This window comes from Chrysemys picta, chromosome 4 (genome assembly GCF_011386835.1).
Source record: "Chrysemys picta bellii isolate R12L10 chromosome 4, ASM1138683v2, whole genome shotgun sequence".
In the NCBI taxonomy this organism is placed as follows: domain Eukaryota; kingdom Metazoa; phylum Chordata; order Testudines; family Emydidae; genus Chrysemys; species Chrysemys picta.
In genome coordinates, this window is record NC_088794.1 from 3,187,650 (window position 1) to 3,211,219 (window position 23,570).

Here is a 23,570-nt window from a genome sequence, read left to right on the forward strand (position 1 = left end):
GGCGGGTCTAGTGTTGTGATGCGAATGCAGCTTCTAAACTCAAGGATTGACAGGCTCCGCTGCGGTGGGATGCTTGTTTCAACGGAGCCTGTCACCCCTCCTGATCGGGACTGTGTGTATGGGAGGTCTATTTGACTTTGTGGCAGGGGGAGGACGGTTACAGATCCCATGCTGTGTGGCTCTGTGATCCTGTCTAAGGACCGGCGCTTAAGATCTGTAACTGCCCTCCCCCGCCACAAAGTCACAGAGCAACCCACCCCCCCCAACATTACATCAAAACAACCTCCCAGACTAACCGGGGCAACTAGTCACTGCATCACTGCACTGTGTATGTGCCCTGCTGCTGTGCCTGCCCCCGACTATGTACCCTGCCAAAGGAGACTGTCCTGTCCAATTACCAACCCCCTTTCCCATCCTCCTCCAAAAGAACATGATTGAAACAGTAGTTAACAGAAACGAATTTTTTATTATCAACTACACATGGCATTGGGAGGTGAAACTTGGACGTGGGCTTGTGTCAGGCGGGAAGGAAAGAACTTTTCAAATTTTGGGAAATGAGAGCCTTCTGCTACTAGAGCTCTCTGCAGGGGTGGAGTGAGAGTTAGCAGGGACTCTGCCGCCTCTCCTTCTTTGCACTTTGGGTGAGGTGGGTATGGGACTTGGTGGCGGGGGAGGGCGGTTAGAGATGGACTGCAGCGGGGCTCTGTCCTCCTGCCTCCGTTCCTGCAGAACATCCACAAGGCGCCGGAGTGTGTCCGTTTGCTCCCTCAGTAGTCCAAGCAGCGTTAGAGTCGCCTGCTGGTCTTCCTGCCGCCACCTCTCCTCCCGATCCATGTTGGCTTGGTGCATTCGGGTCAAGTTCTCCCGCCACTGGGTCTGCTGTGCTGCCTGGGCTTGGGAAGAGGCCATAAGCTCAGAGAACATGTCCTCCCGTGTCCTCTTCTTCCTACGCCTAATCCGCGCTAGCCTCTGGGAGTGTGATTCCAGGCTAGGTTGTGAGACAGTCGCAGACGGGGCTGTGGAAATGGGAAAAAGGGAGTGAATTCCTCTGAAAGATAAATGTAGTTGTGAACAAAGAACATAGTCTTTCTCTGTGAACAAGACCATGCACAGCACCTTTCACATGCGCACTCAGCACAAGGTCGAATTCTCGGCCTTCGCATTCTGTGCCTGGGGTCTTGAACAGCACATTTGAGAAGCGAGGCAGCACAACGGAATTTCTGTTGCAGGCAGACATGGTAAGCCGTACACTTGTGGCAGTTTAAAACTTTTATATTACCACTGGCCTCATTTCACATTTAAATCAATGTCAGTCCCTGCTGCCAGCAATCCGGCAAGCGGGAACTCTGCCCCTGTCCCACCCCCTCGCGGCTGTCCCCGGGAACGATCCCTTTCGGCTGCCCCTCTCCCGCCTCCACCGCGTGGCTGCAAACCAGCGGTGACAGTTCTGTAAAGGAACGGGAAAGCAGTCCCAACACTAACATTCCCCTACCTAATTAAAAGCAGGTCACCATGGCCGACATCACCCTGATGAGGATCTCCGAGAGCGACAAAGAGAGAATGCTCCGGGAAAGCCTCCAAAGACCAGGGCCGTATGCCGCCCTGCTGTGCAGAGCAATGATCCCCGAGTACCTGATAATCTCGTGGCGCGGCAACGTGTCGTACTTCGGAGGACCCAATAAGGCCGCTCTCCCCAAGAACCTCATGCAACGGCTTTCAAGTTACCTCCAGGAGAGCTTCATCGAGATGTCCCAGGAGGATTACTGCTCTATCCCCGCACATATAGACCGCATTTTACTGTAGCTGCAGTAGCAGGGAATACACAGTAGAGCGGCTTGTGCAGGACAATCACTGAAAACCGGACATTGCTAGATTTCTTTTCAAAACTTGCACTGCCCCTTACTAAACCGTTAAGCGCCTAGGGCACACTAATCATGAACAACCCATTCTTTTAATTGTTAATATTCCTGTTTTGTTAAAAATAAATGTTTAGATGTTTACAACACTTACTGGCTGATCCTTCACCAGATTCTGTGTCCGGGGTAATGGCTGGGGACGCTTCGTAGGGGATCTCTGTAAGGGTGATGAAGAGATCCTGGCTGTCGGGGAAATCAGCGTTGTGAGAGCTGCCAACTGCCTCGCCCTCCTCATCTCCTTCCTCATCTTCCCCGTCCCCTAACATGTCTGAGGAACCGGCCGTGGACAGTATCCCATCCTCAGAGTCCACGGTCACTGGTGGGGTAGTGGTGGCGGCAGCACCGAGGATGGAATGCAGTGCCTCGTAGAAACGGGATGTCTGGGGATGGGATCCGGAGCGTCCGTTTGCCTCTTTGGTCTTCTGGTAGCCTTGTCTCAGCTCCTTGATTTTCACGCGGCACTGCGTTGCATCCCGGCTGTATCCTCTCTCTGCCATGTCTTTAGAGATCTTCTCGTAGATCTTTGCATTCCTTCTTTTGGATCGCAGCTCGGAAAGCACGGACTCATCGCCCCACACAGCGATGAGATCCAAGACTTCACGATCAGTCCATGCTGGGGCTCTCTTTCTATTCACAGACTGCATGGCCATCACTGCTGGAGAGCTCTGCATCGTTGCCAGTGCTGCTGTGCTCGCCACGATGTCCAGACAGGAAATGAGATTCAAACTGGCCAGACAGGAAAAGGAATTCAAATTCAAATTTTCCCGGGGCTTTTCCTGTGTGGCTGGTCAGAGCATCCGAGCTCGCACTGCTGTCCAGAGCGTCAACAGAGTGGTGCACTGTGGGATAGCTCCCGGAGCTATTAGCGTCGATTTCCATCCACACCTAGCCTAATTCGACATGGCCATGTCGAATTTAGCGCTACTCCCCTCGTCGGGGAGGAGTACAGAAGTCGAATTAAAGAGACCTCTATGTCGAACTAAATAGCATCGCAGTGTGGACGGGTGCAGGGTTAATTCGATTTAACGGCGCTAACTTCGACATAAACGCCTAGTGTAGACCAGGCCTAAGGTGCCACAAATACTCCTGTTCTTTTAACATTTTTAGGCTGTGAGGTCTGAGGATGATTTAAGGGCATAATGGGTTTCTACTTTGCCAGCCAAACACTGTCCTAATTGTCAAGAAATAATTTAAGGAGAGTGGATTGAGAACTTTTTGTCAAACATTTTTTGGACAAAAAAGGGCTTTTGGGCCAAATTGAAAATGTTTGTTTTGGTCCCAAAAAATTGTTTTCTTGACAAAAATAAAACCTAATATGAAACAATTTTTGTTTTTACAAAATTATGTTCCTTTTCTCTCATACTCAAAAAGTGTGTGTGTGTGTGTGTGTGTGTCTGTCTGTCTGTCAGAGAGAGCGAGAGGTGGGGGGAGGTTAATTTAAAAAGTGGGGGAATGGAGAGAAATGGAATGATTTTGAAAGGAAATGGAAATTGTCATGTCACCATCTTTGTGCTGACGAGGTGACTGAGGCATTTGTTAAAAGAGGGCAGCAAAACGTTCTCCGAAGAGGAACACACGGGACACCCAGCCGGTCGACAGAGAGTCTGTACCCACCGAAAGCAAAGCTATTTCCTCTAATGTAGCTTCCGTATAAAGAAGTGAAACCTTCTGGCTGGGAATGGGTTGGACGGGATTTCTGAGTCCTGTTGTACAGCGTTCTGTTCTGTGTATCACGCGACCACTGGGAAGCCCTCGTCTGCAATCCTGTGTCCAAATCCCGTCTATTCAGCTTAACGACGAGGAGGTTCAGGGGATCCTGGAGCCCATCCGAACATACCTACAAGAGGAATAGAAATTAGATCTTAGAGGCCTCGTCCATCTCTTTGGTCTGACGCAACCCATTGGCTGGAAGTTCAAGCTAGACAAACTCAGACTGGAAATAGGGTGTCAATGTTTAACAGTGTGAGTCACTGCCCATTGGCACGGCTTACCAAGGGGCGCGGGGGATTCTCCATCACTGACCACTGTTTTTCTAACAGATCTGCTCTAGTTGAACCAGGAATTAGTTCTGGGCCGTTCTCTGGCCTGGGTTATACAGGGAGCTCAGGCTAGGTGATCACAAGGTCCCTTCTGGCCCGGGGATCTGTGACTCTATGTTGCAGCAAGAGGGCTCTGTGCCGGGCCAGGTGCAGAGAGGGGCTGCTGGGATGCTCAGGGGGATGGAGAGCCCATCTTGTGGGAGGAGACTGAAAAAGCCTGGCTCATTCAGTCTAATATGAGGGTGAGAGGGGCTGTGACTGCTCACTCTGTAGGCATGAGGGTGGGGGGACGCCAAGAACGGGGAAGAACCATGGGAGCAGAAGGACAATGGGGGCTGGACCAATAGAGGTGGGAAAGGAGAAGGTGGCTCCCAGCCCCGAGAGAAGGCAGCTTCTGGAACAGCCTCCCCATGGGGGCTGCGGGGGTGGGATAAGAAACCCAACTTGTCTGGAGAAGGAGGTTGAGAGAAAGGAGAAGTCATTCGGGACTGGCGTCCGCAGAGAGTTCAGTGCTGTGCCGCTGTCATCCCAGACATGGAGACGCGGCCTGGGACACCCCTGTTGGAGCAGAGCGGGGTCGAGCCCTTGCTAGCTGAAGGATCTGATTCTTTCTTCTTCCGTGTTCACCGGGAGGCGGCCCAGTCGCTGTGCTGTGTTAGGGTGGGAATGGCCGTGCGCCTCCCTGAGCGCCTGCAACAGGCCGCCATGGTAGGGTGCTAAGGAGCGATCTCCCAGATTGAAACACTGCTGAAATCAGCCCCCCCAGACCCGGGAATGGGGAGTTCCTAGTTTGGGGGAAAGTGTCCACAGAGACTGGGAGCTGCAAGTTGTTATCGCCACAGTGAGAGGTGCTCAGTGTGTGGCTGCCTGGGGAGAATGAAGGAGCACCCGGAGGCCCTGGGATGGGAGCAGATGGAGCCCCTGGCATGGGGGGAGGGGGAAATGGGGGCACAGGGAGAAAGTTATGGGGGGAAGGGGGCACACAGAGCCCTGGCTGATCCCTGTAAGTGACTCTCTGTTACCCCCCCATTATTATTTGTTTCCTCGCTGGCTGGGCATTCATCCATTCAAGGTCTCAGCGTGTTCCCCACACCTGGACGCTGGGACCCAGCTGAGACCGAGGGGCTGCAGTGCAGGGACACGTTCGTTGCGCCCCGTGACCGGCTCTCTGATCTCCAGCCACCTTCAGAGTTGGTTGAAGCTGCTGGCTGGACCCCCCCAGATACCAGGGGCTCCATGTGTCCCCCAGCCCCACGTTTCTGGTTTTCCGATTTTCACCTAAACCCGCCGGGCTCTGGATTGATGCATAGAGCAGCCCTGGAGATTTGGGAAGTGAGTGTGTTGCAGCCGACTGGCCAAGGGGAGAAATCCCAGCACGGGCAGTGCAGCCCCTCGATTCACTTTTCCGGTTAGTTTTTCAGACATCTCCCGGGTGTGTAACTTCCACCTCACGCTTGCTGGGGACCAGACACCTGCCGTTGGATCACCTGGCGTGGGTGGTGCTGTCAATACACCCCCCCACCCAGCGTATCCCACTCAGCCCAATAGCGCTAACTCTGCCTGGCTGTCAACTCACTGGGCCGAACGGGGCCTGAGGACGCGTTCGGCAAGACTGACATTAGTTTCACTTGGGAATCAGACGTGGGAGAAAGGAAAAGAGGGGAATGTTTCACAGGTTTTATAAGAGCCTGAACATTTCTCTTTCAATTAGAAAACTGAAAACTATTCCCCTTTACTCCAACCACTAGACCCCACTCTGCTTCCAGAGCCAAGGATAAAACCCAGTAGTCCTGGCTCCCAGTCCTGCCCTGGTCTAACCACTACACCCTACCCCCCTCTGTCTGTTTGTCCCTTGAAGCTAGCCCCAGGGGGGATTATGCAGAGACTCCGGGAGGACGTGACCTGCTCTATCTGCTTGGACATCTTGGACGACCCCGTCTCCATCGAGTGCGGCCACAACTTCTGCCAGGGCTGCCTCGCGACTCACTGGAGCCAGGTCTTTTCCCAGACATACCGGTGCCCTGAGTGCTGCCGCCCCTGCTCCAGGGGCAGGATGATCCCCGACACACGCATCAAAAACCTGGTGGAGAAAATCAGAGACACACCACAGGAGGGGAGAGAGACAGAGCGGGTGAGGGCAGGGGATGCTGGAAACGGGACATGGGGCCTTTCTCCGCTATGGGGTGCTGGGTCTGATCCAGGAGGCCAGTGACAGGCTGGCCCAGGGGGTGGGAATGGGACATGGGGCCTTTCCCCTCCAGGGGGAACCAGCTCCCATCTGACACTGGGGGAGGGGGGAAGACAGGCTGGCTCAGGGGGATGGGAATCGGGTATGGGGCTCTGCTCTGGGGAGCTGGGGACTGGCCGGCTCAGGGGTGGGGTCCCAGCTCTGACCCTGCTCTGTCCCCGCAGCAGGGGTCGGGGGCTCAGCCGGAGTCGGCGTGCCCGGTGCAGCTGGTGCGTTTGGACGAGGAAGGGGGCCTGACCCTGGACAAGGAGGCCCTGAGCCGCTGCCTGGAGCAGGGTGGGGTGGGGAACGCTCCCGTCTGCCTGGTGTCCATCGTCGGGGAGCAGCGCCGGGGCAAATCCTTCCTGCTGAACTACCTGCTGCGCCGGCTCCGGAGCCCGGTGAGTGTGAACGGGAACAGGAGTGAGCTGGGGTGTGAACAGCCCCATCCTGCCCCCTGCTGGTGGGTCAGAGCTGCAAATGTGTCTGTGAGCGCCCCACCTCCCCATATGTCCAGTTAGCTGGAGCCATGGCTGGACCCTAGCGTGTCTGTCTATCTGTTTGCACCCTAGTATGTCCGTCTGTCTATCAGATTCCAAGCATTCCCATCACCATGTATTCCTCACCACCCGCACCCCACGCTCGGACAATTAACTCCCTGTGACGGTTTGGGGTTCAACCCAGACTAGGGAGGGGTGGTGTCACCGCTGGCCTCCGCCTTCAATGCTGTGATGGCTTCCGGAAACCAACAGGCAGCCGACAAGCCTGCAGGCCACAACCAGGCTCCCACTGTCCCATCGCTTTTTACAGAGGGACCCCAACACCCCTCCTGTCCCGAGTCACCCCCAAACCATCTGCCAAGGTGATGAATTGCTGTGCTTCCCAGAACTGCGAGTTACGGGTCACCCGTCTCAACCTCCCTGTCCGCCCTGCCAGCAAACCCTTCAGGACTCGGCAAGTCCTGTCCTCATCTTGGGGGAAACAAACACGGAACCCCGACTCCCGGGCTCCCCAGAGACGTCTCCCTGCAGTGCCCAGCCCGCTCCTGCAACATGCCCAGAAACCATTCAGTGTGTCGGTCCTTTATGGGGACAATGTGCTGCCGCTTGTTGATTTAACCGAGTCCGGCAAACACTCTGATTCCAATCGCAGCCCTGGGCTGGTTAATATTCAAAGTCAAACAAGGCTGATTAAGGTTACGTGACACCTCGTGTAAGGAGGAAAGCTGGAAAAGGCGAGACGGAAAGAGAAGGGAGAATACGCTTCTCAGTCTAACGCTGAACTTCTGCAAGTTACAGATTTTGCATAGGTGGGTTTCTCCCCGACAGTCATTTCCTGGAGCCTTCAGCCCCCTTGGTCGAAGGGCCCACCATCTTGTGATTTCAGGAACTCTGTTCTTGTTAGTCCCACCAGTGCAGGATAACGCCAATATTTCTTTGCTCCCCTCCTATCACCCCAAAGTTCAATGTCTCTGTATAAGGCGTAATACCAGCGAGTATCCACATTTTTCCTATAGCATTACTACAGACGTTGCAAAGTGATATTTATTGCCAGTGGGTCACTGGCTTTCAGCAAATGCCTCTGACACTTTGATAATACAGGAATATTGTTGATTCAATGATTTATTTGAGGTTCAGGCCCTCCCCCACATCTTTATAGCCCAGGAAACCATTGTAATATGTCCTTTGAAAAGTCAAATCCAGAGTAAGCATCTGTCTCCCGCTGGGGCGCCGTGGGGTTCTCTCTGCCCCTTGGTGGCTTGATGTCTTTCTGTAGCTTCTATGTAAATACATTTCCAATGTCCCGCGGTTTCCCATGGAGACCCAGTCAAGCAGGTTACCACATTCCCTGGCCCAGGGCAGCCCGGGTGATGCATGCTTTGCCAAACGCATTTTAAGAACCTAATTCTCACGCATGACCCTTTGTGCACACAATGTGCAGATGTCATGCATGAATATTAAAGATACGCAAGGGCTGAGTTTGCCAGTGAGATCTCACCTGCCACCCGTTGGGTCCAGAGCCCGACACCAGGGTGTGAGGTGCAGAGTCCATCAGGCCTGGCACGAGTTGGTGACACAGAGCAGTGACCCACCAATTGGCCTGTGTCACACCCCCATACCCGCCCCCCCAAGGCCTGGGGATTTGCAGGTTGGTGGGAGATGGTCCCAGTCACTCTCATCCCCCCCCCATGACCTGACTGCTCCTCTCCCAACAGGACGCAAGGGACGACTCATGGATGGGCCGGGAGGATGAGCTCCTGGAGGGGTTCGAGTGGCGCGCTGACATGCAGCGAGTCACCAAGGGGGTGTGGGCCTGGAGTCAGCCCTTCTGGATCCCTGACAAGGGGGGAAAGGTAAGTGGGGGCGTTGGGGGTGCACAGGGAAGAGGGAGGAGGCCATGAGGGGGCTGCGAGAAGGGAAAGGGGAACAGGGTAGAGGGCTGGGAACAGAGAGAATGGGGGACTGTGACGGGCTGGATCACAGAAAGCCCCTTGGGAACTACCAACTGATGTGCGGAGACTACTTCTAACCCGTTTTCCCTGCCAGCTTGAACTCCAGAACCTTGCCAGTTTGAGCCAGACACGCTTGCCGGTTACAAACCCAGACCCAGGTCTGAACAACATCCCCCAGAAGCTGCAGGCTTAGCTGAAAACAGCTTAAGAAGTGTTCCTGTCTCCAACACTCAAATGCCCAGCTCCCAATGGGGTCCAAACCCCAAATAAATCCGTTTTACTCTGTAAAGCTTATACAGGGAAAACTCATGAATTGTTTGCCCTCTATAACACTGATAGACAGATATGCACAGGTGTTTCCCCCCCCCCCCCCAGGTATTATAAATACTCTGGGTTAATTAATAAGTAAAAAGTGATTTTATTAACTACAAAAAGTAGGATTTAAGTGGTTCCAAGTAATAATAGACAGAACAAAGTAAATTACCAAACAAAATAAAATAAAACATGCAAGTCTAAATCTAATACAGTAAGAAAGTGATTACAGATGAAATCTCACCCTCAGAGATGTTTCAGTAAGCTTCTTTTACAGATTAGCCTCCTTCTAGTCTGGGTCCATCAATCACTCACACCCCTGTAGTTACTGTCCTTTGTTCCAGTTTCTTTCAGGTATCCTTTGCGGGTAGAGAGGCTATCTCTTGAGCTAGCTGAAGACCAGATGGAGGGGTCTCCCAGGGGTTTAAATAGACTTTCTCTTGTGGGTGGAGACCCCTCCCTCCCCCGTGTAGAATCCCAGCTACAAGATGGAGTTTTGGAGTCACAGGGGCAAGTCACATGTCCATGAATGACTCAGAATTTTACAGGTGGCAGCCATGGTTCATATGCTACCTTGAACGTCCTCAGGTAGATTTCTTAAGTGGATTGGAGCCTTCCAAGATCCATTGTCCATTAAGCGTTTCTTGACTGGGCACTTAACTTACAAATTCCTTTCTAAAGAAGCTGCCCAAATGCCTTACTAAGGCTACTTAAAATCATACAAGTAAACAGCCAATATCCATAACCTCGAATACAAAAATGATCCATGCATACAAATAGGATGAATAGATTCAGTAGATCATAACCTTTGAGAGAGATGTTACATGGCATCTGTAGCATAAAACACATTCCAGTTATGTCATATTTACATTCAGAAGCATATTTCCGTAAAGTATTATGCGGTGCAACATCAGGGGAAACAGCTGGAGAGAGAACAGGGGGGAATGGAGAAGAGGGAGAGGAGGGAGCTAACACTGCGGGACTTCTGGGGAAGGCGAGAATGAGATGCCAGGTGCCATGGGGGCTGTGCAGGGGGCAGGCTCTGGGGGCAGAGGGGCCGTGGGTGGCTGGACAAAGCCGGGAGCTGACCTGGGGCTCTCACTCTTGGCCCCCAGGTGGCCGTGCTGCTGGTCGACACCGAGGGCTCCATGGACATTGAAAGGAAAAAGGAGACCTGCATCAAACTCTCCGCCATGTCCATGCTGCTCAGCTCCTACCAGGTTGGGGGGGGGGCTTAGTGGGGGGCGCTGTGCTACAGGGAGCAGGGCAGAGGCTCAGTACGGGGCGCTCTCCCCTGGCACTCAGGGCTGACCGCGATGCCCCATGCAGCACTGTGCTTGGGGTGGGTGACATGGGTGGGAAGTGGCCTGGGCCGGTCAGCACTGCTCCTTGCTGTAGCTCCGTCTGTCTCCTATTTGCAGATACTGAACATTGGCTGTCGGGTGAAGGATCCGGATTTCGAATACCTGGAGGTGAGGCCGGGCAGCGTAATGCAGAATGTGGCCGGGCCAGGTTCTCCCGTTAGCCCCACAGGGTTATTATCCCTCCCCCGCCATAGCTCCTGTGGGGAAACTGAGGCCCAGAGAGAAAAACTGACTCTCCAACGGTCAGGTGGGTTCTCTGGAGTCAGCACTGTCACCGCACGGCCCAGCCTGGCTCTCTGCTCCTACGTGTCCGGCATTGGCCACTGGGCCAAAGTTAGGACCCCTCCCTCCCCTCCAGCCCAGCTCCGCCCTCGGTGGGAAGCTGCTGGGGCCAGGGCCTGGGGCAGTCGCTCTGCCCCCTGCTCTGCTCTTCTCTTTAGGCTCGTGCCCAGCCCCAGCCGCACCGGGTCGAGCACCTGGCAGTCCCACATCACTGCCGCCTGTGACATACGGCGCATCCTGCCCCTGTACTGTGCCCCGGGGGGGACTCTCTGTGTGGGACACGGGTTGGATCTGGTGAGCCCTGGAACCGGACTTGCTCCTCCATGGAGCGTAGGGCATGGAGGAAGGGGGTGTGCCCAATGGCCATCCCCCCCGCACCAGACCCCCATGCCCCACAGCCTCCCCGCTCTCCTTGACTGGGAGCATCCCGCTTCTCTCTGTCCCATGGAAAATGTCTCCGTCCATCTCCAGCTTCGTTTCACACTTGCTGGGCCTCGCTGCGAAGGGAGCAGGTCACATGGGGTGTGGGGGTGACCAGGCCCCTTTCCGCTTCATAGGAAGGATCTCCCCGCCCAGTGTCAACGCCTCCCAGCCCCCAGACTCACCCGCCCCCACATTGTTCTCTCCACTCCGCAGATGTTTGTGCAGGTCGCCGAAGTGGTTGGAAAGGAATATGGACTGGACCCCATTCAGGTGAGACGCCTGCCCCCCCCCATCACCTGCCCCGCCCCATGTATCCCCACATTGCACCCCTCCCCCACTCCACAGTATGCTCCTGCCCCATGCACTCCCTGCCCCACTCCCGAGGGGTTGAGGTTACCCTAGAAGACACCGTCCTTCTTCATGTCCCAGCCTCTCCACACTCCAAGTGACCCCCACTCCCCGCCTGTCTCCCCTGCAGCATCTAGATCTGCTGGTGCGGGATTGGAGCAGCTCCCTGGTCCTTGGAGCCCAGGGTGGGGAGCAGTATCTGAGACACATCAGACAGGTGACTGTGGGGCTTGGGGCGGTGGGGAATGGGACATGGAGCCTTTCCCGGCTGGCGCGGGTCGGCTCCGAGTGTTTCTCCACTCTTCAGTTATTGTTGCTAGCTGCATTTCACTGGTGTAAGCTCTGTACATCAATGTAACGATTCCCCCGGGCTCCGGCAGATGCTGGCGGCGACGTCCCCTTGCAAACACCCCAAGGCCTTGGAAGCGCTGAAGAGAATCAGCACCTGCTGTTACCTGATGCCCTTCCCCGGCAAGCGGATCATGATTGAGAACGAGGGAACCCTGAGAGGTAACGGAGCCGGGACAGTGGTTCTGAGCCCCCTCCTATGTGCAGAGCAACGCGACTGGGTCACCGCACATGCCCGCACGTGGAAGGTAGAGAGAGGGGGAATTAAACCCACCATTGTCCGCCTCTCTCCTCTTTGCAGACATGGATGAGGATTTCCGGGAGAACCTTAGGGACTATATCACTGCGCTGGTGGGCTCGGCCGGTCGACACGTCCGGACGGACCGGCATGGGGAGCTGCTCACCGGGACGCAGCTCACTGCCAAGATAAAGGTGGGGACCGGCCAGCTGTGCTGCAGGGATCGGGATTGGGTGCTCTCCTCTGGCAGTCAGTGATGATCCTGTCGGAGAATAACAGAGTTCTCACTTTTTGTTTGGGTACAGCAAATCAGATGCTTTATTTTCTCTCTATCAATTGCATAGAGGGAGAGAGTTAAACAGTACTCTCTACAGGTAAACAATTACAGCAAGCATTTATACCTTTTGTTACAGACGATAATGAGCAACAGTTGCATTTTGTTCATACACAGGTCATTCTGATATCTTGTTTTGCTCACTAATGTAGACTCTTAGTCTACATTCCATATTTCTACACAAGGTCACAACAACTTCTCACACAGTTCTTTCCCACTCGCCTCACACATTCCTCGCTTCTACAAATCTCGCGTTATTAGGGTTACAGTTAGCCTGACTCTTGCGAACAAACTGTCATGCATTGCAATCCCCTTCCTGTTAGTTCTTTCTCTGCTTCCACAATCCCAATGCCCGTGCAGCATCACTGTGCGGCTGTTCCCCTGCTGCCCCGCCCCAGAGGTGGCTGCATCTCACAGCTTGGCAAGCCCTCCCATGTTCACAGCCTTTCTAAGCCCTGTGGAGTCTGTGATGTGATGATTTATTTTTGTTCCTTTGCAGAATTTATCTGATATGATGAAGAAACATCGCTCCCTCTTCTCCTCTCCCTGTCAGGTACTGTCTCGGACCTGATTGTGGAGTGTCTCCCCTCACTCTTCCATGCCAGGGCTGGGACAATGTTGGGAACTGGGTCCATCCTGCTGGAGGTGACTGGGAAAAGGTCTGGGTGAAATTTTAGGTTCTGGGACTCCGGGGTAGAAGAATTTGACTAGAGTAGAGGATGACTGGCCCTGGAGTGTTCGCCCAGCCTCCAATCCGTGAGTCCTGTGTCACCAAATCCTGTTTTTCCCCAGGGGACACCTGTCAGCATTTAAACGAGAAGAGTTTGATAGAGCTGGTGCAAAGACAGGGGTGTTTTTCCTGCAGAAAACTTGGAGTTTCCAGTAAAACGCCCAAATATCTCTGTGTGGAAAAATGGCCATCGCAGCAGCCCCTGGGAATTGTAGTTCTTGTGCCTCACGTTCTCCATTCTCCTCTATGGGTTGGGCACCCTGGTTAGACTACACCTCCCATGATGCACTGCAGGCATCATGCACCACCACCCCTCCCCAAGAGATAAGCCCCTGCTGCTGCATCATGGGGGATGTATCTCGGGCAACCCATCCATCCTCCCCAATCTCCTCTATGGGTTGGTGTAACGGCACCTACCTCTCGTGAGCCCCCCTTCTGGTCGGGTGTGTCTGAGCGTCTTTAACCAGTCCTGGCCCTAGGATCAGGCCACACCCCAGGGCTTTCTCCCTGGAGGCGATGGTTTCACCCTCTCTGGGTCTGTTCTGACCCCAGCTCTCCAGCCAGACCAATTAAGAGCTCAGATCCCTTCTGGGGGTTTAATCATTGTCCAAGTGTAGGCCACTTCCCCAGTGGCTTAAAAGCGGGATCCGGGCCCACCCACTACTCCAGGTCCCAGCCCCAGGGACCCTAACAATAGCAACCGTGCACAACTGTATCCCTTTAGCAAAAATGCCTTGACTTCCCTGGGCCACTTCCACAGGCCCCAGCCTTCACCAACACATTTCCCTTTAGCTCAGGGCCCTTCTAAGTTCAGGCCCAGCTGGCAGCCAGGAGCTCTTCCTCGCTCCCCTGGTCCCTCCTAGCACTGAGCTCTCCATTATGGTGCAGTTCCCTTTGGCCAGAGAGGAGCCCCCATCTGCACTCCACTGGCTCCTGCAAGGAATTGCCTGTCTCTGGCTCTGCAGCTCCTTTTTATAGGGCTCTCCTGGGCCCCAATTGGCAGCTCCCTGCAGCCTCTCTGATTGGCCATATCCCCTGCAGCCACTCAAGCCTGCTTGGAGGACCTCTTCACTGCTCCTTTCCTGGGACGAGTGTGGCAGGACCATGAGGCCTCTAGCAGCAGGCCTCTGGGTATAGTCTACCCCATCACTTGGTCTTCCTGCTTTGACTGCATCTGCCATGAGCCCAGCCTACAGAGGAGAATGGGAGGTTGGGACAGTAGGTGGAGTTGGGGCCCCATGAACTGCGGCTCACCCCAGCCTTGTTCTCCCTGCACAGATGGCCATCACCTTCCACAACCAGAGAGTCCTGGACAGAGCCCATGCAGACCACGCTGTGTTTCTGAGAGAGAAGGTGAGTCTGTGGAGGGGGCTGTGCCCCCAGTCAGGGGAACCCAGAGAAACATCCCGGCCAGCCCCACGGGCTCTGGGCTTTGGAGCAGGAGATGGGAGTTCATATCGCCAGCTCCCAGGGTGGCTGCAGAGATGGGAGACTCCAACCCTTGCACAAGGGGGAGCCCAATCTCAGTCGGAGGGTCTGCGCAGCACCCGGCGCCATCGCAGCGCGATCTCGATCCGGAGGCATGTGCAGCACCCAGCATAATGGGGGCCCCCGTGTCAGTCGGGGGCGGGGGGATGGACTGTGCAGCACTTCGCATGACTGGGACCGATTTCAGTCAGGGAAGCTGTGCTGTGCCCAGCACGATGGGAGCCCTGATCTCACTTGGTGAGGGTCTGTGCAGCGCCCGGTGTGACATGACCCCAGACTCAGGCCAGGTCTGTGCAGCGCCCGGTGTGATGTGAGCCCCAATCTCAGTCCAGGTCTGTGCCATGTGACGGGGGCCCCTATCTCCTTAGGTCGGGTGGGTGGATTCTGTGCAGCAATTGCCCCTTTTAATGCTCTTGGCCATCTCCTCTCCCGGAGGGCGCAGGACGGCGACTCCCAGAACATGTTCGACTGCCTGAAGGTGCAGCCCAGCAAGATGGCGCAGCAGTTCGCGGAGTGGCGCGAGCAGTTGCTGTGGCGGTGCCGGACGGACATGCAGCAGCCGGCGCCGGAGACAGAGGCCCGGCTGACGGAGCTGGAGGCGGAGCTGAAGCAGGAGGCTGAGACCTTCCTGGAGACCTACAGGAAGCGCTTCAAGAAATTTGTCATTGCGGCGGGCGTTGGCACGGGGGTGGTGGTCCTGGCACCGGTCGGGGGAGCTGTCGGTATCGGGGTCGCCGCTGCTGCGCTCGGTATGGCTGAGGCGGCAGCCATTGGCGCTGGAGTGGGCGCCGTGGCTGGGATGTGTGTAGGCGGGGGCGTGGGTGGGGGAGTCGGTGGGAATATCTCCCAGAAGGATAAGGAGAGGGCCGAGGCCACCGCCGGCCAAAGGGAGCAGGGGGACAACAATGAGGAGCAGTCCGATGAGGCTCCTCTGATCTGAGCGCCCCCCCGCCAGTCTGGGGTGACGACTAAGGTGACAAACTTTGCATTAGATACCACATAATCATATTATAAGGATGAACATGGGGTGCTGGGTGTTCCCCCGAGGTACAGAAAGTCACACCTGTATCCTTCACTGCCAAAGCAAAAGGACAGTGATTCAGCAAGATTTGGCCCAGGGATTGGTCAGAGATGCAAGGAGCCTGGTTTAGGTGAGGTAACCTACTTTACCCTTTAACGTTTGCACTCTAGGAAGTGCATTACACTTTTGCTGCGTACGTGCCGCCCTTTCACCATCAGCATCAGCAACAAGGGCTGGGTCCTTATTTTAGGGGATTCTCTACAATTTCTTAACCTTTGGCTCTAGCCCCCCCAGTTGTCTGGGAACCTGTAACCACGCTGGGCGCCTTTGCCTGGCAAGTCTATACCCACTCGCCAGCACAGAGGTTTGAAGAAATGAACTTTGCTGAGGGCAGGAAAGGGAAGGGAAGGGCCGGGTTGAACTGGGGACGTATATTTACAGTTTAATGCCTTCCACCGCTGTGTACCTCAGGGTGCATCAGTCACAGTCTCAAACAAAGGGGAGCCTGAACTCAGTTTGTTCTGCCCCCCCCCCTCAGTTCAAGGCTTCCCAACTTCCTCGCTCACAGTTTGGGGTTCCAGGAGTTCAGGAAAATCAGGGTCCCTGCTCCATGGACAGCTTCGGAGCTCTACGGCCCACCCAGCGATAGCGGTTCCAGCAGCTAGGACAGGCAGGCCTCACAGGAGTCGCTAGGCTGCCGCAGACGGCTGCTGCTCTGGTACGTGCCTCTGCTCTCCTGTGGTGGCTCAGTCACCCGGAACGGTTGCTGGGCTCTAACATCTGGAAAACTGGCCCCCCTGGTGAGCTCTGCCCAAGGCAATTCCAGCTCTCAGCTCAGCTCTTCTAGCTACAAGGGGATCGGTGGCTTTAAGTACCAGCCAAGTCTCTAACGCCCCAAAATTGATTCCCTCCACAAACCTGCAGCCTCTCTCTGCTTGTCCTCATGTTCCATCCAGAGCCTCTCACCCCACCGCAGCCAACAACCGAGTCGTCGAGGTGACCTGACGCCTGGTCCTTGTCCAGGCGGGTTCCCCGCAGGGCATGCTCCAAAATACAGCCCCAAGTCCAAACATATTCCAATGATACCCCAATGTCCCCAAACTGCCTACAATTAACATGCAAATGAAGTATCGATGTGCTCAGTCAACTGCCCCTGGTCTCCAGTCGATGCCATCAGAGCAGCCACTCAGTTACCCCCCGTCTCTCGTAGGGTTCAGGCCACAGGGCTCACACGACACCATTCGGTTTCCATAGCCCTGATTAACTACGTCGATGAACCTTTGAATCTCTGTTCTCAGTTCAGAAACTTAGGTCTGGTTGGCATTATAGAGCTAGGGTTAGGGCTGTCCCTAGGGGGATGCGCAGCCAGGACACCCCCCACTTCTAGCCCAGGCCCTGCCCCCACTCCACCCCTTTCCCTAAACCACCACCCCACCTCTTCCACCCCCTCCCACGCCAGGAGCTGGCGGGATGGAGCAGAGCAGGGTGGGGTGGGGCCAGGTCGCTCGCTGTTGCCTGGGCCAGGTCCCCCGCTAACCCCCCAGGCCACCCTGGACCACAAGGCCAGAAGCACGGGGCCCCCCAAAGCACAGGGCCTGGGGCAGTTGCCCCGATCCATCCCATGGATGGGACGGCTCTGGCTAGCGTAACACAAGGCAGCTCACATCGACCTGACTCTGGAAGTGTTGTGGAAGAAACGAACTCCACGCTCAGGTTGGAAGCAACAAAATCAGAGACAGCTTTATTCAGGACATGCAATTGCAAGGGAAGAACACAGCTGGCAAAAGAAGGGAAGAACATGAGCGAGGGACGGGCTGGGCGAGGGGGTGGAGAAGAAGAGCTCGGCTAGAGGGGGGCGCGAGGCGGGGGCAATGGAGAGTCCCACCACTGACTGAGCCGGTCCATTGTCAGGGAGCACATATGTACTAGCAGAACTGTAGACATCTGATCTGGGGAGCTAGAGACTGTGTTTCATTTGATAATAAACCGGGCCGGGTGCCTTCATACCTTATTGGAGTCTGTGGTCATTGGAGGTTCTCTCGGGGTCTGCTGTGTCAGTGATCTGCGCAGAGCTGGGGCAGCACACAGAGGGAACACACGCACGCAGCCGACTGTTATCAACGTTGGACAGAGCAGAGCACCACACCGGTGGCGTCTGACAACACTGGTGACCCCGACCGCTGATCTGGTGAGTAAGCTGTCCGTTGTAGGAATCGTTATCTAACATGACGGAAAACCACGAGCTAGGGAACCCCCTTAACCCTCCCTGCAAATCCCTGCAGAGTTTGATAACTCGTGGACCCGCTGGGTTGCTAGCAAAAGAGATTCATATGAATTTAAAAAACATAAAAAGAAGAACAGGAGTACTTGTGGCACCTAAAAAACATAGTGGGGAAGAGACATGGAATGAAATTTGTAAGGCTAGAGCAGAAACTCGCCTTGAAATGTAGAATATTGCAAACTATAACCATGGCTGTTAAATGGTTAAGACAACAGGCCACAAAGTTGGCGGGGCAAGTAAAAGAAACAACAAAAGTGTTAAAAGACTCAGCAGATGCTACAAAGCCCTGGCCTGCTCTCACTCTCCTTGCGGGGCAGCAAGCAGCCCACAGCCAGACAGCACAGGAACAGAATAAAACACTGAAAACAGCTGTAAGAAACCTACAAAAGAGATGTGCCGGCCCCTGTTATATATATTTGTGGTCAACAGCAGGTTTCAGGTCGCTCCCCTGTGTCTGAGGAATGGGGACAGAAATGGAAAAGGGGCCCTAGCAAAATGAAAAGATGAAATGGGGTCCACTGCATTGCAACCACCAGCTTATAATAAAAGCCAGGTTCTGGTTAAACTTCAACTGAGACCTAGATGGGGGCCTGTCAGCACAGGACAAGTAAGTGCACAGAAGGAAAGAGTAGCACACAGTCCTTTCCCTGAACTGGTAAATCAGATGAAGGAAAAACTGGAACAGTTCACAGAGCACATTAGGAGACAGGAGCTGGACTCGATTGCAGGGGAGTGAATAAAAAAGAATTTCAAAGTAAAAAACCAAAATGAAGCGGGTTAACACCTAGAATTGATGCATTAAAACATGGAGTTGCCCAAAAACAGCTAAAAGCAGCAAAAAAGGGCACTCCTGCAATCCATTTGGCATGCAGACAAATGCAACAGACACGGGGGGAATAAATTCAAGGTTTTACAAGAGCACGTAACTACACACACTCTCCTCTCAGAGCCAGGATAAAACCCCGGGGTGGGCGTTCCCAACCGCTTTAACCAACTGAACCACACTCCTTGCTCAGAGCTAAACAAAGTGCCTCTGTTGTGGGGAGGGATTGCTCAGTGGCTTGTGCGTTGGCCTGCTAAACCCAGGGTTGTGAGCTCAATCCTTGAGGGGGCCATTTTGGGATCTGGAGCAAAAATCTGTCTGATGATTGGTCTTGCTTTGAGCAGGGGGTTGGACTAGATACCTCCTGAGGTCCCTTCCAACCCTGATATTCTATGATTCATGACAAGATTTAACCCAGCCCAGAACAATACCCTTCCTCCCCCCCCCAAACAAGAGCTGAGATTCACACCCAAACCAGCTGCCACCTGGCGAACAATAAAAGCCCCCAAATACCATCAGAGCCAGTGTCACTGATGTGCTTTTGGGTCTGAGCCCGGCTGGGACAGGGGTTTGCAAAGTCCTTGGCTACAGGAACGTGCTGCAGATGCAAAGTGCAGGTCGGGGAGGTGGAGGGAGCTGAGGTTGGGCTGCCGTGGGGATCAGACTGGAGAACAGCTGTACCAGAAGCCCCAAGCGGCTGCCACATCAGCTAACAGCTTCGCTCTGTTACATGAGGCTGCTGCGGTGGGAGCTGCAGCCACTGGGTGGTGACAGGGCCCCACAAACTGCGGCTCACCCCAGCCGTGTCCTCCCTGTGCAGATGGCCGTCACCTTCCACAACCAGAGAGTCCTGGACAGAGCCTGCCAATACCACGCTTTCTATCTGAGGAAGACGGTGAGTCCGCGGGGAGGGTGGCTGCACCCCCAGCCAGGGGCACCCCAAGGAACACTCCTGGTTTGCCCCAAGGGCTATGGGTTTTGGGGTAGTAGATGGGACCTCATAGGCAGCTGCGGAGATGGGAGGCTCCAACCCCAGCACAAAGGAGGCCCCGATCTCAGTCCGTGGAGTGAGGGGAAATTGCTGAGATGTAGCCAGAAGGCGCATTGGTGGGATGGGGTTGTACACCCACCCCTGGGCACCTCTGAGAGGCAATACGTCCCCACTCTGAGAGGCAATACTTCCCCACTCGCAAGCACAGAGTTTGAGTGTAGAAAAGAAACTTTTAATAAAAGGAGGGAAGTAACTCGGCATTAATTTGGGAAAACACCGCAAACAGGGCTCATAGACATAAACCATGAGCAAAAGACCCACCCCCAAGTAGGTTGGGGAGTGTCCTTTCCCCTTCAGGTTCCCCACTCACAGTTGCTGCCCTTGGTCAGAGCAGACTCAGGGTTCAGAGGTGCATCCGCAGAGTTCACCTCCCACCCTGGGTTCGGGGAGGTAAAGAGGCATCTTACTCGCTCCGCTGGCCGCTCGCCGTCCGCCTGCTCACTGCTCTCCACCGCCCCCTGCTGGCCGCTCGTCACGCCTCTCCGCCGCCCCCTGCTGGCCGCTCGTCACGCCTCTCCCCCGCCCCCTGCTGGCCGCTCGTCACGCCTCTCCCCCGCCCCCTGCTGGCCGCTCGTCACGCCTCTCCGCCGCCCCCTGCTGGCCGCTCGTCACGCCTCTCCCCCGCCCCCTGCTGGCCGCTCGTCACGCCTCGCCGCCGCCCCCTGCTGGCCGCTCGTCACGCCTCGCCGCCGCCCCCTGCTGGCCGCTCGTCACGCCTCTCCGCCGCCCCCTGCTGGCCGCTTGTCACGCCTCTCCGCCGCCCCCTGCTGTCCGCTTATCACGCCTCTCCGCTGCCCCCCGGCTGATTGTCAGTCGCCATCCACCGTTCAGCTGTGACCTCTACACATCAGTGTCTTAGGCCTTGTCTACACAGGCAAGTTACTGTGTTGAAACTTTCTTGCTCAGGGGTGTGAAAAAATCACACACACACACACACCCCCGCGCAGCAAGTTTCAGCGCTGTAAAGCGCCAGTGTAGACAGGCTCCCAGTGCTGAAGAATCTTCTGCACAACCGTGACGGGCACCAACTAGGACCCGGATGAGACCAAACTTGCCTGGCCAACAGGGAAAGTCCGCCTGCGTGATCCAGATTGGTGAGCATGGCATTGTAGGCTTAATGTGTATTCGGCTTGGTAATTGTTAATAGAGGCTCAGGATATTACTGTGTGAGGCTCTTTCACTGGTGAAAGGCCCTGCACACCTGTGGAAGTAGTATACACCCAGAGCCCTACGGATTGGGAAAGGGTGTGGGTACTTAAATTAACCAGGTTAGTTACACCCTGAGCCCTATGAATCAGGTAAGGGTAGGTGCTTTTCTCCTGGAGCCCTACGTATTGGGAAAGAGTGTGGGTACTTAAATTAACCAGGTTATACCTGGAGCCCTTATGTGTGCAGGTAACAATGGAGTAACAATGCAGCACACCGGGGAAACTGAGGCACACCGAGGGATCATAAAAATATTACAAAAAATTCCCACTTTGTCACACTTGGTCAGGGAAGTCAGTGCTGGGCCTGGCACGATGGGGATCTAGATTTCAGTCTGGGGGTGTGTGTGTCCTGCGTAGGGCCCAGCATGACAGGGGCCCAGCTATTGTTTGAAGTGCAGGGTCTGTGCAGGACCCTGCAGAACAGTGGTCTGGATCTCTGTCGGGAGGGGCTGTGCAGCACCTGGTGTGACGGGCGGCCCCCACGCTCTGCCAGCCCACAGCTAATACCGAGTTGTGGAGCTGGTGGGAGGCGGCGGCAGGACTGGCCCTAGCGGGAGGTGGCGCCAACTGCTGCAGGGCAGGTTGCGGCTGCTGCCGGGAGGAGACAGAATTTGCAAAACCGATTTATTGACGATTTTCAGAGCACAAGTCCCGAGATCAGAACAGCTGTGGGGCCCTTCCCCATCGGCTTCCCAGTCACCCCCGGGGTTGCTACAGAGCTGCAGGAAGGGCTGGATATAACCCCCCACCCTAGGGTTACCATACGTCCGGATTTTCCCGGACATGTCTGGCTTTTTGGGACTCAAATCCCCGTCCGGGGGGAAATCCCAAAAAGCCGAACATGTCCGGGAAAATCCGGCGCCGCTGGGCCGGGGGCTGGCCCGGAGCCGGCGGTGCTGGGCGGCCGGGGGGTGCACCAGGCCGCCGGGGGCCGGCGGTGCTGGGCGGCCGGGGGGTGCGCCAGGCCGGCGGTGCCAGGCGGCCGGGGGGTGCGCCGGGCCGGCGGTGCCAGGCGGCCGGGGGGTGCGCCGGGCGGCCGGGGGCTGGCGGTGCCGGGCGGTGTGCCGGGCCGCTGGTGCTGGGCCGCCGGGGGGTGCGCCGGCGGTGCTGGGCGGGCCGGGGACTGGGGGGTGCTGGGCGGGCCGGGGGTGCTCGGCCGGGGACCCGGGGGCCGGCAGTGCTGGGCAGGCCGGGGGTGCTCGGCCGGGGGCCCGGGGGCCGGCAGTGCTGGGCGGGCCGGGGGTGGTTGGCCGGGGCCGGCACCCCAGGGCCCGAGATGACCCAGGCTGGAGCCGCCGGGGGGGCCAGCCTGGGCCGCGCCTCCTCCCCCCACACCCCCCTTACCTGCTTCAGGCTTCCCGCGAATCAAATGTTCGCGGGAAGCAGGGGAGGGGGCGGAGACTTTGGGGAAGGGGCGGAGTTGGGGTGGGGGCGGGGCCGGGGCCCCGTGGAGTGTCCTCCATTTGGAGGCACAAAATATGGTAACCCTACCCCACCCTCCTCACTCCAGTAGTTCCCTTGTGCTTCCATCCCAACAGGAACGGCCCAGCAAGGACCAGACCTCAGCTACACTGAAATGGGCCAATGGTGGACGGGCAGCTCTCAGCAGGCAGGGGAGGGGAGGGAGATGAAGGACCACGAGCTTTTACTTTCACTTTCCTGTGGATCAGAGCTGACACAGGAAAATGCTGGGCCCGGAGCCAGGAGCCGCTCCGCTGGAAGCACACAGCTGGGGTCAAGCCAACTCCGCACCCCACTCATGTGGGTGACTCCAGCTGGGCTCCAGCTGCCCGGAGGCCAGGGGCTGTTTGCTGCTGCGCTCCCCAGTGGCTGAGTGGGGCTGTCCCGACCCAGGGCTCATGTGGGGCTCTGCTCCCAGCTGGTCATGCTGCTGCTGGTGCTGCCGTCCCCAGCGCATGGTAGGAGGGACCAAGCCATCCAGCGCGATGCCCAGCCACAGGGAACAGACCAGAGGGGGCGATCCTGCCACCGGCACAGCAGGGTCCGGAAATGCACCCGCTTGAAAGGGCACTGGAAGTGCCGGGCGTTGTGAGCGCCCCAGGACTGAACAGTTTGGCCAACGCCTGTTCGCCGTATGGTGATAACACCGCAGCTGCTTCCTCTTCTCCGAAACGAGGCATTTCTCGAACTGAAACAAAAACCCTCAGCGAAGGTTCAGCTCTTTCCAGCATGGAAAAGGAAAAAAACCCAGTTTCCAGTCCACAAATTGCTTAGATGGGAAATTTCTGCCCTGCCCCCTCACTGGCTGTCTTGCAGCTAGTCTGAGCTTGGAGCTGGGCAGGGAGGACGGGTGCAAGGTGTTGTGAGAAGCCCCTTGTTTTGGGGTCTCAAGTGCAGGGGGGTCCAGCTGTGGGAGGAGTTTTGGGGGTGTCACCATTTCTCCCTTTCCTAGTTCAACCCCGATACCCCAATGCTGAGGGCCCAGACCCCATCCAAGGGTCCCGGGAACCTGCCCAGGGCTCCACCCTTGTGCCAACTGTCCCCTCTACAAATATTTCTAGGGAGAGGAGCCAAGATTCCTCAGCCACGTCCAGGGCATCCAGTGACCAAAGGCAGAGACTGAAATAAAAACTGAGGTGGGAGCAGCCAGCCCGTCACTCTGGGCAGAGAGACGCAGAGAGCGAGGGAGGCAGAGGGAAACCATCAGAGACAAACGGGTCTGCG

At 56.1% G+C, this 23,570-nt stretch overlaps 2 protein-coding genes across 2 annotated transcripts in view; one reads left to right on the plus strand and one right to left on the minus strand.

Annotated features, from left to right (window-relative positions):
* Nucleotides 1-446: 446 nt before the first annotated feature.
* LOC135982843 (uncharacterized) lies at nt 447-3,013 on the minus strand. Its single transcript, XM_065591178.1, has 2 exons — nt 2,011-3,013; nt 447-1,016 (listed from the first exon to the last, which is right to left on the minus strand). Exons 1-2 carry the CDS (start codon nt 2,585-2,587, stop codon nt 541-543), a joined length of 1,053 nt encoding a protein of 350 aa, XP_065447250.1. The 5' UTR covers nt 2,588-3,013; the 3' UTR covers nt 447-540.
* Nucleotides 3,014-4,489: 1,476 nt separating this feature from the next.
* LOC103306818 (RING finger protein 112-like) overlaps nt 4,490-23,570 on the plus strand; it is a 62,593-nt gene continuing 43,512 nt past the window's right edge. The window contains exons 1-14 of the mRNA XM_065590976.1: nt 4,490-4,663; nt 5,814-5,951; nt 6,368-6,583; nt 8,398-8,535; nt 10,062-10,166; nt 10,368-10,418; nt 11,229-11,285; nt 11,494-11,580; nt 11,744-11,873; nt 12,013-12,143; nt 12,783-12,836; nt 14,292-14,366; nt 14,944-15,148; nt 20,833-20,843. Of these exons, the coding sequence (XP_065447048.1) occupies nt 4,490-4,663; nt 5,814-5,951; nt 6,368-6,583; nt 8,398-8,535; nt 10,062-10,166; nt 10,368-10,418; nt 11,229-11,285; nt 11,494-11,580; nt 11,744-11,873; nt 12,013-12,143; nt 12,783-12,836; nt 14,292-14,366; nt 14,944-15,148; nt 20,833-20,843 (1,572 nt within the window). The remainder of the gene's footprint in view (nt 4,664-5,813; nt 5,952-6,367; nt 6,584-8,397; nt 8,536-10,061; nt 10,167-10,367; nt 10,419-11,228; nt 11,286-11,493; nt 11,581-11,743; nt 11,874-12,012; nt 12,144-12,782; nt 12,837-14,291; nt 14,367-14,943; nt 15,149-20,832; nt 20,844-23,570) is intronic.

Bases quoted from the DNA above. Each gene is read 5' to 3' on its own strand.
- LOC135982843 (XM_065591178.1), bottom strand. From the start codon at position 2,587: ATGCAGAGCTCTCCAGCAGTGATGGCCATGCAGTCTGTGAATAGAAAG. The intron at 1,017-2,010 runs GTAAGTGTTGTA...CCATTTCCACAG, and splicing joins ATCTGGTGAAGGATCAGCCA to CCCCGTCTGCGACTGTCTCA.